The 16,377-nt window shown below is 38.5% G+C and overlaps 1 protein-coding gene across 1 annotated transcript; it reads left to right on the forward strand.

The window, feature by feature from the left end:
- The first annotated feature begins 2,294 nt into the window (after positions 1-2,294).
- DIRAS2 (DIRAS family GTPase 2) lies at positions 2,295-14,102 on the forward strand. The gene is made up of 2 exons (XM_031610507.2): positions 2,295-2,747; positions 12,418-14,102. The coding sequence occupies exon 2, from the start codon at positions 12,457-12,459 to the stop codon at positions 13,054-13,056; it is 600 nt and encodes a 199-aa protein (XP_031466367.1). The 5' UTR covers positions 2,295-2,747; positions 12,418-12,456; the 3' UTR covers positions 13,057-14,102.
- Positions 14,103-16,377: the final 2,275 nt, after the last annotated feature.

The following is a 16,377-nucleotide window of genomic DNA, read 5'->3' on the forward strand; positions in this document are numbered from 1 at the left end:
CCATGAACTGCCTTTTTGGGGCATTTTAGGTTCTCAGAGGGGAGGGGAGGAGCGGCATTCTCGGAGGACTTCACTGGAGCTCCTGGCAGAGCACCAGCTACTTTCCCTCTCACTGACTCAGTTTGCCGCAGTGGTTCCCCTGCAGTCTAGAGTAAGGTCTTAGCACTGGACACTGCTGCAATAGCAGCAGTGGGTTACCTCCACTGGTACACATTTTCACAAGTGCAGTTTGCAGACTCTTGTTCATAACAGGGAAAAATGTGTAGCAAATGTTGGTGACTATGCTGAAAAGTAATGTTTTGTAGCAAGAATGTGGTCTATCAAAAGCATTAATGTGTTCTGTATATCTTTTGTAATTTCTGTAGAAATAAACAGGAAGCATTACTTCTGCAGCAGTCTATGTCCTTTGCAGGGCTTTAAAGTGCAAGCTTAGCACTGCACTTGTGCTCAGAAAAATCTCACCATGATTGCAGTGGGAGGAGAGCCCGACTGAAAGCTGCTTAACTGGAGCATGTGTATACCAGCGCAGATGTGTCTGCCAATGAGAGAACTCTTTATTTTGGACATGCTAGTAGAATGACAGCAGCCTACGCTGATAGTTGCAATTGACGTAAATTGTATTTCAGAAAGGATCGGGATTTTAAAAGATATGGTCTTGAAGGTTTGAACATCTGTCTTTTTGGGATACAATTCAAGAGTTAAAATTTCCCTGACTAGTGGTGTAAATCAAATGAGCGAAAGTTGTTGCAAATTATGACTCTAATGCTCAACAGATGCTTCTAACACTTTTCAGGCAAGTTAAAAAATGCACTGTAGTAAGGGTATACTTGCTGAGGTCTGAGATCTGCTATCTGCAAATCACTGAGAAGCTGTATTTTTTTATAGCTTCAGAAGCACACTGTAGACTCTGGAATAAGCAGAACCAGATCCTACATGCATGCTGCCATGGGCAGCACCAGGAAAAAAGCCAAATCTTTGTCTAATATTACACAGTCTGTAGATTAAGCTTTGCTTTGTTGCAGTAACTGCAGTCTTCTAATACCTCCACTTTTTGCTTTCAGTATACTAATTAGCCGGTCCTCAAAGCACACAAGGTTAGATTATTGTTGAGGTAGGGCTGTGCTGGAAGTCTGCTTCAGTAGGCCTATGGCTGTCGGGGCACGGCTGGGCCCACGCGGGCTGTCTGGTGGCCTGCAGAACAAGGGTCAAGGCTTGTCTGTACCAGACCTGCATCCAGTACAAATCCCTCCTTATGGCTAGAAGGACAGGCCATTCAGCAACCTAATGCTCTCAGACATCTGCAAAGCGCACACGTAAAGGAAAAACCTTTTCATTTCAAACAAAACAATTAACATGATGTATGAATGTTTCATGAAAACGAGCAAAACAAAGCCTCCGTTTACCAAGGGTGACATTTAACAAATCCTACCAGCTGTTGTGAGCTGACTGCTCAACCTTTGGTTCCCTCCACAGTCACAGCAAGCCTAAAAATCATATACTCTCCTTACTGCCATACCTGGTGCTGGATGCCACCTATCGCTGCAGGGCAGCTTCTTTTCCCCACCAGGCTAACAGCTTGGCTCAGCTATGTGTGCAGGCTGAGAGAAACCGTGGTGCCACAGGGCTATGAGGAGCCGTCACCCCTCAGTCATACAGAACAACCTGTGACCCGTGTGAGGGAACGTGCAGATCTTGTGTACAGCCTGCTTCTACTATAGAGAGAGAAAGCTGTTCTGGGCATTGCTAGGAGGTGATTTGGATATAAACAGCTGGAGGAGGTATTAGAACATGTCTCTGGATTTTTCATTAAAAAATTGCATTTCAAGTTGGAAAAATCAATGTGCTTACTCACTTTTCATTTGACTGTAAAACCCAAGAAAATTATTTTACTCCACTCTCAGGAAAACACACAGAAAATTTATCTCATGTGCTTTCAGTGACTGAAATGCTGAAGGGTTCTGTTGGATAGCATCTGCTTTTATGGCATGCTTTTAGCACTTCATTTCTGCTGTATTTTTGCAAATAAATATTGGATCTAAAATACAAATTTCGCAGCTAATATAAATCAGCAGAGCTCCATTGATTTGGATGGAGCTATGGTGATTTAGGCCCACTGAGGATTAGCCTAACCAAAGGCTTTGTAAGCTTTTTGAAGTTAAAGAAGTGTCTTGCTCCATATTTAGCTGCTGAAAAAAAAAATAAGAAAAGAAAAAAAAAAGTAAAAAAAAAAAAAAAAGTATGAGATTAAAGTAAACTACCGTTTTAACTACTAAATATTTGGAAGGCTTGAAGTTTAGTTGTAAAAATGCACCGCATTTGGGGAGAATGCTAGAAATTTGCAGCCAATGTAACATATGCATCCATACACATATTCCACAATTACTCAGTAGGTGGCAGTTAAAAGCCTGGATGAGCTGTGCAGTCGCCATTTAGGCAGCAGCACCAGCAGAGGATGAAGCCAGTCCATCGCTAACAGCAGCAAGCAGGAGTGAAGCTGCAGCCCAGCCAACAGCAGCACCCACCTGGTCCCAGCACCCGGGGAGAGTGCAGAGCCGCAGCCTAGGACAGGCAGCAGGCAACGGGCATCACAGGACTCAAGGCAGAGGAGGAGAGGATAGAGCTACAGCCCTGCGACTGAGACGCATTCCCTTTCCCAGTAGAGAAAAACTCACAGCAGTGAGGGTGAGCAGCGGGTGTGATGACAGGCAGAAACTGAGGAGATTTTGCAGCCTTCTCTTCCTTCACAGGTAATTTTCTTTCTGTCACTTGTCTTCATTGCCTTATCCATAAACACAGCTTTGCAAGGAGAGTAGAGGTTCTTTTTACCTTCTCTGACCAAAATCCACGGTCCTCACTCAGGAAAAATTTCAGTAGAGTTTTGCTTGAGTTACAACTGCGAGATCTGATCCAAGTCGTTACCACAGATAAAGAATATGGCACATTACAAGCTGGGGCTGATATGGAAGCCAGAAACCTGTAACATGCATGCTGACCAGCTTAACAGCACTATTTTTCTGTTTATGGGATGCTAGTCATGGCTTAATCACTTTCTATTTTTTTAAACTGTCTTTCATTAAAACTGAATTTTGCCCTACTTACACACTGCCATTGCAATGGTGTAAAGAGAGAGGTTTTTTTAATTTTCTATTAAAAAATATGTTAAAGCTACATTTTTCCTTATGTGAGGAAAGAACACAAAAATGCGTTAGAAACAAACACAACTTTTCAACATTCGTCTTCCAGGTGAAAAATATTTTGTTTGCTCTGTAGATTGCGTGGTTCTCAACTGAATGAATGAAAATAAATCATGAAGGGCTATTCTCAAGTAATTGACATGAATTCAGAGATGACATTATTTCCTCTTATGGTGTCTCCCCTGTAAAATGTGGGGAGTTCTGTATGCTGCAACCCTCAGTCACAGCTGGGTGAGCTCAGGCTGAGCAACAAGATTTGAATTTCATTTTAAAATAATTTGTTTCATTTAAAATGTTTCATTTTAAAGTAATTCTCCTTATCTCTTGTTTTTATGTGTGATTGATCATACATTGATGTGTAATGCCTGTTTATGAATGCACATACTTGCACATGTGTGATGTGTGCACTCACATACCTTTTCATATAAATGAAGCTGTTACAAGTGATTGCTGTTTTACTTTTGCTAGGGTTTATACTTTATTGTACCTGGAATGTTTTCAGATTCTAAAATGGTTAATTCTGGGCCAGATGATTATTTTGTCTGTTGTTTTTCCCCCTTTTCTGACTTCACTCCAGTTTCAGGAGCTCCCTGCAGGGGGACCTAGCTGTGCTTACAAAACACAGTAGAGCGTAGTTCTCATGGAACGGCATCTGAGCCATTGTTCAGGGACTATGAAATAGCTTCAGGTTTCACAGTATCTCTTATATTGCACAGTGCATTTGTACGCTTTTGCATGAAAAGCTATCCAAATACGTACATCAAATATGTAACTGCAAATCAATGGCCCCGTGGAACTGAAAGTCTGGGAAAATGATTGCAATATACAGCAGTTTTCATCACTGGGAAAAGCAAAGAACAAATGGGTATAAATGGGGTGTGAATACTCTCAAGACAGATGGTTTCAAACCATTAGAGTACTAACCTACTGAAATTGCTTTCTTGTTGAAGTAATGAAGAGGTTGAGCATGTTTTTCAGATGGAACTCGATGGAAGAGATTATGAAATTGTTGCCTGCAACAGCAATGAATTGGATTTGATATTTTAGAAAGTCTCTTTCAATGCCAAATACAATTCTTGCCATTCACTGGAAGTTGCCTACACTGAAAAATCTCTTTGCAAATTGGTCAGACACTTGGGAAGCACAGTTTACTGCATATCCCACAACAAAACCAAATGCAAGCATATTTTTCTTCTAGGTTTTGCTGCACTTCTGTTCGAACCACTCTAGCACTAGAGCAGATACATAAGCCCTGATACTCATCAGACTAAATGATATCCCCTTCATATAATGCAGAATAGGTCTCTGTGTAAGATTGGAGTTCGGAGAGAAAGTTCCTCCTGCCCATGTGGTCAATATTGTGTTATACCAGCGCTGCAGCCTGTAGTATCAAAAAAAAAAACAACTCCAAGCCAACCGAGGTGGATAAGATTTATTTGTCACTGCTGATTCTGAAGTTGCTATTAATGGAGGTCCTAGTTTCATTTGAGTTTCAACTGAAAACTTCACTTTTATGCTAACCAATACATCTGTCCCTGTAAAGATCCCATCGTCACATGTAAAAATCAAAGACACACCTTTTCATTGTGACAGAGTGTACCCTGTTCCCCCAGGCTTAGCTTTAAAAAATCGCATTAAAAATTATTCTGGCTCAAAGATTCTCTTACAGAAAGCAATGATCACATTCAACTCTATGTTCCCTTTTCTTCTACTTTATTTTCTTTTTAATCAAATACTTTTTTTCTCTGTATTGTTTTTTTTTTTTTAATCAGGACACCGTTACATTGAATTGCTCTCAACTTGCAGTAAATCTCAGTAATTATTCTGTAATAACTAACTAATCAGATGCATTTCAATCATCCATCTTCCAGGTGACATGTGAGTATGACGCATTTATACATTTATACATGGAAACTAAAATAGAACTTACTGATGAATTGTCAGTATTACATATTAGAATAAAGTAAAAAAAAAAAAAGTGAAATAGAAAAACACAATTTTCAGAAATATCAGAAGTATTACTTTCCTTTTCAAATGAACAGTTTTCTTACAGGAAACATTAAAAAAAGAAAAAAAAAAAAAAAAAAGGAAAATTTGTTCAGAAAGTTTTTTTTTTTAGTTTCCACTCAGACAAAGGTTTTATGAGTAAATACTTCACTCTTGGTGTTGCAGTAAAATAAAAAAAATACAGTTTATCTTATTGTTGCAAAGGCAGTGGTAAAAAGTCATGTAACAATTCTACTGTATGTATAAATTGAAACAGAGTACATTTTCTTTCATCTTTCTAAGAAAACAAGCAAAAATACTGATTACCATGTAATTGTTGATATGAGTATCAAAAGAAGAACACAAAATGTCATAAAAATGGGTATCAGTGTGTGACAAATACACTTTTCCACTCACACCGAAGTTAGAGGCACTTCTTGAGTAAATTTGAGTTGAATGATAGACTTATGTTTATGAGATCAGAATAAGCCTCTGACTACGCAGAGCTTGAGTAGACTGTGTCAGTGAAATATAGTCTCCCTCATCATGACTTCAAGCAATGGAATTGGTTTAATGTGATTCAGGATAGGTGTCAATGAAATCCTCACAGAGTTTTAACATCACTGTTTAAAATCTGTGTGTAGGCAACCAGTCATATGAAAAGTACAAATACATTCCTGGCTAACTGATGTTTCCCTTCTAATAAAAGTTCAGTAGTTCTACCTTAAAATGAATGTGAAGTTAGGAAAAAGAAAATTACTGTCTTTTATTGATTCTTATATTCTTTTCTGAAAATATAGACTGACAACTTTTGTTTGTTCTTAAGAAGCTATGTGTAATCAGATACTGGCTAACACAATTTGCTAATATATTCCTGCAAACAAAACACATTGCAGTTTTCTTTATGTGCTCAAACATTAGAATGCAGATGTGTATTACTGAGAAAGTACTTTTTAAAATATTTTTAAAATACAGATTTATAGTTTTGCACACTGCTACAAGGAAAAGTAAAGGAAGTAAAGGAAGTAAACTACTCATAAGGCTAAGTATACATTTTTTACTTCAGAATAGAAAGTAGAGAAACCTGGGAAAATGATTAAGATGAATATGAAATTGCTTTCCTGTTTAAAGGTAACACAAGTTTCAGTAACAAAAGTATTCAGTTTTGTGAACATCTTGAGGTGCAGATTTGCAAAGTAATTGTTAAAGGAAATAACATTACAATATATATTATATATATATTTCCTTCTACATCAGCAAATGGCACATCTTAGACAGCAAATACACTATTGTGAAAATTCTGAAACTACCATCAGAAATCTTCATTCTTTTGTCATGTCCCACATTTATACTTTACTTGCTGCTTTCCAAACTTTTTGATCTGCAGACAATTTCTGGTGAAAGCACAGGCTTCTTCCTAGCACTTGAAACCTTAGTGACAACAGAACTGCACTATATAATCATTTGTCAGATATCCTTTCAGATCCTGAAACACACTGTATTAATCTATTGACAAGTTCTTGCCTAACAGTTGAAAAATGTATTTCATTGACTGGTCGTGTTTTTGGACAGCGCACTATGCAAGGCATAGACTGAAAAGCAGATAATGATACCCTTGGTTAGGTCTAATCCACATTGTTTTGAATGGGGAAATATTTAGTCTGTATAAGAGTATCAGAGCTATCTCAGTAGTCAAGATTGCAGTCACTACATGTGTGGCAAGAAAAGACAACAGTAGGAGCTGTATATTCTTGAACAAGTCATCAACCCTTGATCTTTGATGATTCTGCTTCTACAGAAGTGTTGTTTAAACAGTTTATGTGAGGGAATTGAGGACTAAGGAGGAAAGGCAAAAGGGCCACTGATCTTTGTACAGTTTTTTCTGCTGAACAGAAGCAGTCTTCCAAGAACGTGCACAGTGTTATTTGTACTTTTATATGCCTATGTTTTTATCATGAATCTCACAATATATGGGAGTTAGCACCCAAAGCATTTAGAGCCAAGCGTTTACTTGAGAAATTTTGGTTTTGTTTTTTTTTTTTTCCCCTGTATTTTTCTAACTTTCTTCATTAAGGAAAACTTTTAGCCCACACATCTTTCAGTTAGATACAGAAAAAATAAGTTACTTTTTGATAGGTAGTGGACATCTAGAGAAGCTCACCACAGCATGTAAAATCAAACCTCATTTCCATAAAGAACATTCTGCTCTTTAAAGACAGACTGAGAGAGGAGACTTAGTCTTCAACCATGTGAATATTCGTATGAGTGGAACATTTCAGTGAAATGTTCTACAGCTCTATCCAATGGTATTACGGGGTGAAAACTTAATATATAAAATTGTGAAAATTTTTTCTTTAGTAAGATGAATTAAATCCATAGTAAAATGAACAAACCCCAGTTGTTACGATGGGAAGAAAAATCAAATAAAAGCATATCGGTTCCATAGTGATTTAATACTGTGCTGTCATCTCAACATTTTTATTTCTGTGTGTGAATTAGCAAATACCTATCTACATACCTGCAAGACCTCTAAGGTTGCTCAGTGACATTTGTCTCTAAGCACTTAAAATATTAACATACTGCTTTACCAAATACTCCAACAAATAAATAAATCTAGAAGTAGCTCCAGTTAAGTGAAGTATCTAACATGCCAAAAGTAAAGATGAATTCAAACAGACCTTGAGTGTAGATTCTTTTTTTTTTTAATTTTAAGATTACCTAATCCACTAACTGCAAAGTGACACTTAGTAGAACATCAGTCCACCCTTGGTAAACTTTTCATTTGGTAGCATTACGGTTTGAGGAAGACCCAGAGAAATCTTAAAGTTCTCTGGCACTGCGTACATTGAACAAAATGCAGCATATTGTTATCTTGAAATTATGTAACCAATTTCTTTGCATTTCAAGACTTCATTTTGCTATGGTCTAAAATACTTCCCTATAATTTTGTCTTAGGAAGGTATTTAAAAAGTTGCAACAGCTACGAGTAAATAGTGTTTTACTTCATATAATTTTATTTAATCTATTTTTTTTATGTTATCCAACAATCTGCTGCTTACAAAATTATCAGACTTAAGTGCGACGAATTCACAAAATTATAAATCAACATTTTGAAAATAAGCCAAGATTTTCAAACTGAAATTTTGATTCAGAAAACAGTTTTGCTCTGAATGTCAAATAATTTTTATTAGCTGTATTATATGGTTAATCCATGTGTAGGTATTCACATTGTTGTTACTTGGTCAGTTAACCTCCTATTTTATGTAAATGTAATACAAAAATAGAAGATGTTTTGAATGGATGCTTATCTGTAACCAACGCTGCACTCAAGTATAAACAAAAACTTCAACAGTACAAAAATATTCATATCTACTTACAAGGATAGCAAGAACAACATCTGCCTGAAAACCAGAGCTGACATAAATCAAGTGTTACAACATTCCTGCAGTGAAGAAATCACAGTTTCTGTGATCATCCAGAAGCATGCTTTCAAAGAACATTTTGTTTAGCATGGGAATAAAAAAGTGATTTCCAAATGCACTAGAACCTCATGTTGCAATGAAAAGCTGTTCTAAATGCCTTTTGAAGCTGTTTAGTTTTCAAATATGTCAAGATTTTTGTTGATAAGAAAGTCTAAGCAAGCACAGAAAAAAGAATCTAGTTATATATTGTATTGCATTAAAAGATGGAAATACCATTAGCATAAAATCCCCATTCTGTAAGTCTATATTCATTGGCAAACATCGTGATAATACTCCCACAGAAATACTTTTCTATGGACACATAAAAAGTCCTTCTACTCTCTTCGTTCATAATGCTTATCTTTTTCACCTTCAATGGCACCATAAACCATGCTCTAATCCACCATATTTCTAACAGCATTTTCTACTAATGTCCATCTTCCATCATGTATCATTGCAAAGTGGTATCATCACTGGATAGCCTTATGGATTGTTATTTTACATTGATGTAAGGGTTTGAACCAAATGCATTGCTGAAATTTCGTTGGATTTTCATCATAACCATGAGAATACAGGAACATTTCCCTAGGCTTAATGAATGAATGTATGAATGAATGAATGAATGAATGAATAAATGAATAAATGAATGAATGAATGAATAAATAAATAAATAAATAAATCTGACTGACATGAGATGATTTTGCCTGAGGAAAAAGAGCTTTCAGGAAATTAATACAGAGCATCTGACAAATGCTGTACTGTATATCAAACTGACATCTCAATATGATGTCATAAGAGCTCAAGAACTGGATCAAAGTCTCTGGCTCCAAATAACAAGTGTAGGATCAGATTTTTTATAAAAATGAACACTGCTCTAAAGCATCTAGCCAAAAAGTTTCAAAGAAATTTGCAATATATCTTTGCATGGAATTCTAACAGTGCAACATGATGAAAACATTGCAACAAAAACAAAACTGTGAGAGATCTGTAGTGAATATCTTAAATGCTTTCAATTATAAAAGGAAAAGGATTTTACTAGCACCGATGGCCTATATATGATCATAGAATCATCGAACCACTGAGGTTGGAAAAGATCTCTAAAATTACCAAGTCCAACCATCAATCCATTACCCCTACACCCACTAAGTGCTACGTCTGCATGTTTCTTGAATGCCTCCTGGGACGATAACTCCACCACCTCCCTGGGCAGACTGTTACAATACTTGACTGCTCTTTCTGAGACAGTTTTTTTCTTAATATCCAACCTAAAAATCCCGTGGCTCATCCCTCTCATTCAGTTGATAGATACCTGGGAGATGAGTCCAGCTCCCACCTCACCACAACTTCCTTTCAGGTAGTTATAGACAGCTATAAGGTCTCTCTTGAGTCTCCACCAGACTGAACAATCCCAGTTTCCTCAGCCACTCCTCATAAGATTTGTGTTCCAGACCTCTCACCAGCTTTGTTGCCCTTCTCACACACACCATGGCCTCAGTGTTTTTCTTGTACTAAGAGGACCAAAACTGAACACAGTACTCAAGGTATGGCCTTATTAATGCTGAGTACAGAAGGATGATAACCTCCTTGCTCCTCTTGCTGGCAGCACTATTTCTGATACAATCTAGGATGCCATCTGGGCACACTGCTACTCATGCTCAACTGATTGACAGTTAATATCCTAAATTGTTTTCCTGCACACAGGTTTCACAGAATCACAGAATTGCCAGGGTTGGAAGGGACCTCAAGGATCATGAATCTTCAACCTCCCCTGCCACATACAGGGCCACCAACCTTCCCACCTAATGCTAGACCAGGCTAGGGTTTCCAGCCACTCTGCCCCAAGCTTGTAGTGCTGCTTGGGGTTTTTGTAACCAAAGTGCAGGACCCAGCACTTGATCCTTTTGAACTTTGTCCCCCTGGTCTCTGCCCTGCAATCCAGCCAGTCTAGATCCCTTTAAAGGGCCTTCCTACTCCCAGGCAGACTGGCATTTCCCTGCAGCTTGGTGCCATCAGCAAACTTACTGAGGGAGCATTCAGTACCCTCATCCAGATCATCAATTAAAACATTGAACAGGACAAGACTCAGTACCAGCTCCCGGGGAGCACAACTCATGAGTGGCCGCCAAGTGAATTTAACTCCATTCACCATCACTTTATGGGTCCAGCCCTCCAGCCAGTTCTTTACACAGCAAAGTACATACCTGCCCAGGACATAAGCTGCCAGCTTCCTCAGGAGAATACTATGGGACAGTGTCAAAGGCTTTGCTGAAGCCTAGGTAGATATGTCAACAGTCTTTCCCTCATCCACCAGGTGGGTCACCTGGTCATTGAAGGAGGTGATGTTGGTTAATCAAGACCTGTCTCTCATGAGCACATGCTGGCTGTGCCTGATATCCAGGTGTCCTGTGCATGCCATGTGACTCAAGACAATCTGAACCATGACCTTCCCTGATACAGAGGTCATACTGAAAGGTCTGTAGTTCCCTGGATGCTCCTTACGACCCTTTCTGTAGGTGGGCTTCACATTGGATTTTAATGTTCTGTCTGTATTGTAGCCTGATATTCTAATCTAATTTTACTGTAAGGGGAAGTACACAAGTCAGATCATTTTCAGAACTTTTTGAAGGTATTTATTATGCAGGAACTCCGTCTCTCTGTTCCTTCTGGAGTGAAAGAGAATGACTTACTAATGCCTCAAATACAAACATAAGAGGCAAGTCATAAGTACAATGGGCAGACAAGTTAGACAAAGAAAATAATAGAATCACAGAATCATGGAATGGCTTGGGTTGGAACGGAGTCCAAGGATGACCAAATTCCAACCCCCCTGCCACAGGCAGGGCCACCAACCTCCAGATCTGGTACTAGAGCAGGTTGCCCAGGGCCCCATCCATCCTGGTCTTGAACACCTCCAGGAACAGAGCATCTACAACCTCTCCAGGCAGCTGTTCCAGCATCTCACCACACTTTCTGTAAAGAACTTCATATCCCTCCTTGAGCTTAAAACCATTCCCCCTTCACCTATCACTGCCTAACCTTGAAAAAAATTGATTCCCCTCCTTTTTATAATCCCCTTTTAAATACTGGAAAGGCTGCAAAGAAGTCTCCTCACAGCCTTCTTTTCTCCAGGCTGAACAAGCTCAGCTCCCTCAGCCTGTCTTGATAGGGGAGGTGCTCTAGCCCTCTGTCATCTTTGTGACCCTCCACCAGACTCTCCTCAGCAGCTCCACGTCTTTCCTGTATTGGGGGCCCCCAATCTGGATGCAGTACTCCAGCTAATCTGCAAATACATTTTACAGGTCATAAAGATGTGTTGTCCAGGGGCACTGGAAATAAGTTCCCTAGCTGCCGAAGAGATGGACTAGATGATCTTACTGGTCTTTTCCAGCTTAATGATTCAGTGATTCTCTGACTGTCATACACATATGTAGCAGTGTGTTTTAACAATGATTTGAGACACTTTATTGGATATGAAGGGGGAGTTCAGTCTCACTTCTGCTCAGTTCGTTCAGGACATGGCCGTGATGAAATACCAGTTCCCATGTGTAGCTTTTTGCTTTGGTAATGTTAGTCCAGTAGGAATATAACTTAAAATCACAATGTTCATTTTAAATAAGTGATGAAGATAGTAATTTATTACTTATCCAGGCCAGACCGCAACTCTGCAACATGCATAACATCACTTCATCACATTTATTTCTCTTACTGGGAAAGATAAGTTCAGTTACTGAAGTTAGCTGATTAATATCTTTGTTTTCTGTTATTTTGTTTCCTAGATTTTCCCCTCTAGCTGAACAACAGACACACTGAGAAACATGCCAGAGCAAAGCAATGATTACAGGGTTGTTGTGTTTGGGGCTGGAGGAGTTGGCAAAAGTTCTTTGGTCTTGAGATTTGTGAAAGGCACTTTCAGAGAGAGCTACATCCCTACCATTGAAGACACCTACCGGCAGGTGATCAGCTGTGATAAAAGTATATGCACTTTGCAGATAACTGATACTACAGGGAGCCATCAATTTCCAGCCATGCAACGTCTTTCTATTTCTAAAGGACATGCTTTCATTTTGGTTTACTCTATCACCAGCCGACAGTCTTTGGAGGAACTTAAACCAATCTATGAACAAATATGTCAGATTAAAGGTGATGTAGAAAGCATTCCAATAATGCTGGTGGGAAACAAAAATGATGAGAACCAAAATCGAGAGGTAGAAAGCAGTGAAGGAGAAGCTACGGCCAAGAAGTGGAGGTGTGCGTTCATGGAGACCTCTGCCAAGCTGAACCACAATGTGAAGGAGTTATTTCAAGAGCTTTTGAACTTAGAGAAACGCAGGACTGTGAGTTTACAAATTGATGGCAAAAAAAGCAAGCAGCAGAAAAGGAAAGAGAAGCTGAAGGGCAAATGTGTAGTCATGTGAAATTGCACTGACAGGAGTCTGTCATGCATTCTCACCTGTCTGCTATTACCCATGTAAAGCCAATACACAGCAAACAACCAGACCAGATCATACTGATTGATATCTGTTTTAAAACAAATATTCAGAATTTGAAAAAAAAAGAAGAGTTACTGTCATTTCTATGAAAACAGCCAACAACTGGAAGAATTGTGCTCTCTAGATACCAGTGAAAAATTCAGGACAAGAAAAATCATCTGGACCATATTGTGGAAGGCTTAGAAATCAAAATCATGATATCTATATTCTTATGTAACTACAGTGGAAAGCATTGTATAATGCTAGAAAAAAAAATGCTAATGCTAGGACATGTAACTGCATGCTGGATGAAGTTATCATACCCTTCAAGAGTGATGTGGACAAACTGTTCTGTGCAATTTTCAGTTCTGACTGCTGAGGTTGTTTGAATAAAGTAATAATCTCAGATATGCCAAATAATCTATTTCTCACCAAAAGGAAGCACAGTTAAAAGAAGTGGAGATTTCCTCTACCTCCCCGAGCATGAGATGTCTTTCCTATATGATACAGAGTTTGAAATAAAGATGATGAAAAGCCAGCCCCTGTAGGATGGATGGAGATTCATCTCCTCTGAAATACATTCGTCCCCCCAGTGTATTTCAGAGGAGAAGATGCTTGCTGTTGAGGAACATCAGGATATATAAAAACTGTATATATATGGCAACAGATAACTTCTTCAGGGAGGACTGGCTGGAGAGTCGCCCACAAAGACCCTCTGTGGAAAGTCTGACTTCAAGCAGTTCTGATGGAACAGACAGCATGACTTGTGAATGAACCAAAGGAGTATTGAACACATGCTGCTGTAGGAGAGGGGTACTGTAACAAGAAGGTTTTACTCTGTTTACCAGATTAGTTCAGTAAAACTTATTTCTATTAGTATATTCCAATTAGAATGGTTTTGGATTCATACATTGCTAGATTTATTGTATTTACATTGTCTGTGGGGTTTTATATTCATCATATATTCATCATTTAAACATGAGGTGAGGAGAGCGGAGGGGAGGGGAGGGGGGGGGAGGGGAAGGGGAAAGGGAAAGGGAGGGGAGGGGAGTGGAAGGGAGGGGAGGGGAGGGGGGAGAAGGAAGGTGAAGGGAAGGGAAAACAAGTGGAGGGGAAGGGAAGGGAAGGGAAGACAAGTGGAGGGGAAGGGAAGGGAAGGGAAGGGAAGACAAGTGGAGGGGAAGGGAAGGGAAGGGAAGGGAAGGGAAGGGAAGGGAAGGGAAGGGAAGGGAAGGGAAGGGAAGGGAAGGGAAGGGAAGGGAAGGGAAGGGAAGGGAAGGGAAGGGAAGGGAAGGGAAGGGAAGGGAAGGGAAGGGAAGGGAAGGGAAGGGAAGGGAAGGGAAGGGAAGGGAAATCATTCAACTACTCTGTCATGGAATACTTCTTAAAACATTTTGAAGGGGATAAATGTCCAAAATATGAGTTTTGCTGGATGTCTCTCTAAGCTTTTTTTTTTTTTTTTTTTTTTTTTTTTTAATAGGGAAGATTAAAGTTTGTTTCCCATTGATAGCAAATAACATCAAATATAAAAGAAGCACATACATTTCTTAGAGGACACACAGGAACTGTATAAACTACAATTTATACTTCACAAACTTCTTTGACCTATTAAAACAAACAAAACATATTTTTAGGAAACTTCTGTGTCAAAATCATACTATAGGAAAATGTATTCTAGTACTAGTATTATTATATGCATGCTGTTGCATTATGAATGTCTTAGAGCTATTCAAATACAGCATTTACATTGAAAATTGCTACCTTGTTGCTCTCAAAGCTACTGCTTACCTTCTACCTACTAAAGTGTAGACATTTCATAGGTAGGGTGATAGTTACATGTCTTTGAGCAAGAATTGCTGTTAATGCTGTCTCTGAAGGAGCAGAATTTCTGTCATTCACACAGAAAAGGTTCTGGCAGCATTATTATCGAGTGTAAACCTCCTACTGATTTCAAAGAAGACAGTTTTTGTGTTTATTTCCTTAGAAAAGTGAAGAAAGAAAAAAGGCTAAGGCTCTTCCTTAGTGATAAATTTCCCTCTTAAGCAATGCTTATTCTCCATTAATTCCAAAGCACTTTATACAGAAGACAGAATCATTACCTTAAATTTGCAGGTGGTGAATCTGAGGCACAAAGAGAAGAAGAGTTCATAAATTACCCAATAGTGACAGACTCAGGAAGAAAAGCAGATCTCTCCAGTCCCACTCAAGTGCTGTCTGCCTTTGCTCAGACTGCCTCTTCAGATTCTGAGTTTCCAAAATATATAAAGAAGCTCGGTATAGCTTATGTGGCTGCGTGCATCTTCTCCTTCTCAGTGTGTCAGTAGATCAAACACTGTTTCAGATCAGGGATGCAAAACTATCTTTAGTACATGTTTTCTACATGTTTATACATATACTCTATTTGTAAGCAAATACACATATCTTTACTGCACTGGAATCCACTAGCAGAACTGGAAAGTCAAAAGAATGACCACAGTTGGGAATGGCGAGTCATACAGTGGGGTTAGCATTGCAGAGATCTCCCACTGACATTAACAGACTGGTGCCTAAGGACACTGTGCTTGGTCCACTTCTAAGTGGTCAGCATGGAATAACTATAGAAGCAGAAACAAGACAAGGCTATGTAAAGAAGCAGTCCTTTTAGTACTGTTACTTTAACTGGGGGAATTATTTGTATGATGAAGAATCTTGCAGAAGTAGAATACAGGGGATCTGAATTAGACTCAAAATGTAATGCCTGTAAATACATTGCAAACTGAAATTCAGATTTTGGCTTTTTTTTGAATGTGCCTCATAGAAAGAAAAAAGTGTATGTAGAAGCAGGAAATATAGCAAGTAGTTACCAGTTATTACACTTAAGGACCATTTCCTCTAATTCCCAGTTAATTCTTCTCCTGTTACATAATAGGTCGTGGACTGTTTTGTAGACTTACATGTATCAAACCAAGGCCAGTAGAGAAGTAATATTCCTCATGGAACATAGACACAAAAAAGAACATATTTTTACCCTTATATTTTTATTCTAGTTTATACTTCTAGATTACACATTTGTTATGTTATTACTTATCTATTTTTTTTTCCTTTAATTCAAGAAAAAATATGAAGAAAATACACAGCTTTATTAGAAGTTGGTTTTCTTTGAAGCTGTGATATTCGTATAATAATCTATTTAAAACATACAGAAGAGATATAACATTTAAAATGTAAGATCTGCAGTGGATTTTAGCACCCAGATGTTTAGACAAAATAAATCTTTACCACACATGA

The sequence above is a fragment of the Phasianus colchicus genome, chromosome Z, assembly GCF_987193195.1.
Source record: "Phasianus colchicus chromosome Z, bPhaCol1.hap1.1, whole genome shotgun sequence".
NCBI classification, from domain to species: Eukaryota; Metazoa; Chordata; class Aves; order Galliformes; family Phasianidae; genus Phasianus; species Phasianus colchicus.